General features: G+C 46.7%; 1 protein-coding gene across 1 annotated transcript in view; it reads right to left on the bottom strand.

Moving 5' to 3' along the window:
* The window catches only part of tyrp1b (tyrosinase-related protein 1b), a gene marked incomplete at both ends in the record, with an annotated part of 8,169 nt that overhangs the window by 954 nt on the left and 4,715 nt on the right, over nt 1-2,500 (bottom strand). The window contains 2 exons of the mRNA XM_084466039.1: nt 254-436; nt 850-1,017. Coding sequence (XP_084322165.1) covers nt 254-436; nt 850-1,017 — 351 coding nt within the window. The remainder of the gene's footprint in view (nt 1-253; nt 437-849; nt 1,018-2,500) is intronic.

The following is a 2,500-nucleotide window of genomic DNA, read 5'->3' as shown; positions in this document are numbered from 1 at the left end:
TTAATATTCAAATTATGTTGCAAATATGATAATTATATATATATATATATATATATATATAATATATAAAAAGATACATTCTAGGATTAATTAAGAACATATTCCCAGTATACACTAATCCTTTTTTATTTCATCACTATGATGGTCTAAGAACATAATGATGATGATGATGATGATGAGGATGAAGAAGACCATCCTAACACCGCCATGAGTGACCCCCCCACGCGTCCAGCTGAGCGAGGCTCCCGCGTACCGTGACCGTGTCTCCGGAGCCACTCGTCGAAGATGGCGTCGGTGAAGGTGTGCAGCAGGACAAAGACGGGGTCGTTGGGGGACAGGTGGGTCTGACCCCCCGTGCCGTTCAGGAACAGGTGGGCCAGGTTGTGGAGGCTGCGGACCGCCGGGTCGTACTGCCCCCCCCTGGGGGCGCTGTAGCCTAGGAGAGGAGATGAGGGAAACAGGAAGTGATGCAATGATGATGATGATGATGATGATGATGATGATGATGATGATGGGGCGAGGGGGCGAGGTCAGACCGTCCCCATAACCACGATAAGACCGATATCAAATGATCTTCAAGCTGCAGGGATGCCTTCATTACTATTCATAATCAGATGGATTTATGATTCATAAGGACACACCCTGGTCCAATTGTACAAGGACGCCTACAGGCTGTGGGGATGTGGGGATGGAACCCATAACCTTTAGTCTGGGAGAGGTAACCACTTGCCAGTACATTATTATTGAATCTTCCCTTATCATCTGATGGAGAGATGGTAAGACCTCCAATTGTGTGCTTTCAATGGTCACCCATTTGGACATTGCAGCCCCCCCCCCCCCCCCCCCCACCTTCGAGGGTGTTCCTGAAGCTCCCGGGGGAGGTGGAGTAGTAGGGAGGGGTGTCAAAGGTGTTTAGCTCCAGGCAGTCCACCACGTCCTGGGGCTGGGGCAGTCGCTGCACCATGGGCCGGGCGGTGTTCCCCGCGGGGTTCCTCCTGATGGGGCTGCTCTCTGTGCCTGCAGGGGAGGAGAAACCCTAACGGGTCAAATGTTGGTAAAGAAATACGGAAATTCTATGATCGCAAATGTTAACGTTCTGCTGAACGTGACGCGTATCCGATGTTCCTCGACCTTACTGCCACAAGGTGGCGCCAACGCTCTGCAGAGAAATGCCCTGTGAAACGCCATTCTTGTTCTAAAATGTATGTCAGGATAAAAATAAATAAATAACTAGTATTTTCTCAGAGAAATGTATTCTATTGTGGCGATACCTTCTAACTAGATTGCAATTGTGGACCTTTGAAAACGCAGTACTGGTAAATTGTCTTTGCTGTGCATAGATCAATCAACAGGGATTGAAAGGAAATGTTACTTCTTTTTTTAGGTGTTGCACCAATTAAACTAATCGCCCACATATCCTGTCTTTTACTTCTCTCTTCTTTTGTGCGTGCACACACACACACACACACACACACACACACAAACACACACACACAAACATAACAGTTGTCAGTTGAAATAATATTCTCTTTGATCACAGGAACCAGAAGACGTCTAGGTTTGTTGCATCCACCGAAACATGCACAAATTAGGCAGCCCCTCATCCCCATGTAAGGAACTGTGTGTCGGAAACACAGAATAACAGTCACTCATGACTCCATAAAGGGATTAAAGAGATGGAGTGCAATCACACTGGTTACTTTGATGCTCTTTGAATTAGCTCTCAACTCTACATAAAATGTATTGTCGTTAGGTCCCACATTGTTTTTTTTAAACTTTTTTCTGTCTGCACAAAACATCCAAAATAAAAAGGATTCCAACCAGCACCACCGTTAACATTTTTCTACGTGACTTGAGTACATTGAAAACCTGAAAGGGGGTCGTAACTGAGTGGTACGCAGTGAGCGCAGTGCTGTGCATGGCTTCTACCACACAAAAGCACACCGTGCACAGTGTGTACATGACCCTGCTCTCAATGGCTATTACCACACACACACGCTGGGCTAGGCTAGGCTTGTGAGGCCGACCACAGTTGGATTCACATTAGATTCTCTCTGTATGTAGATCAGTCTGGCCTCGGGGCTGTTGAATGCCTCTACCAAAAGGAAAAGAAAAACGGTGGCGGCCTTGAATGTGTAGCAAATCAAAATAGTTTGATCTGAAATAGATGAAAAAAAGGTAAAAAAATGTATTCAAAGATGAACGGGGGCCTTTCTTTTGAGACGGAGACACAGTTCAGTGCTCTGCCGTCCATCTGATAACTTTGAAAACGGATTGAAAATGTTGAGGGAAAAAAAAGTTCAGACGAGCATTCCTCCTCTGACGGACTAAACTCGGAATGCACCTCGAGTGGCGGGGGTACTTGAAGGAAGGAGCCCCTGACTTTGGAGCAGGACGGCGTCTCTTAATGCCCGTCAACAGCTGCGGCGCATTAGATAGACCTGATGATGCTCCGTGCGCTCTCTCTACGAGCCGTTTGCCCTTTTCCTTAAGCGCTCCA

The sequence above is a fragment of the Micromesistius poutassou genome, assembly GCF_964030765.1.
Source record: "Micromesistius poutassou genome assembly, chromosome: 3".
In the NCBI taxonomy this organism is placed as follows: Eukaryota; Metazoa; Chordata; class Actinopteri; order Gadiformes; family Gadidae; genus Micromesistius; species Micromesistius poutassou.
Note: the sequence above shows the minus strand (reverse complement) of the source record. Positions and strands in the feature narration are given on the sequence as shown.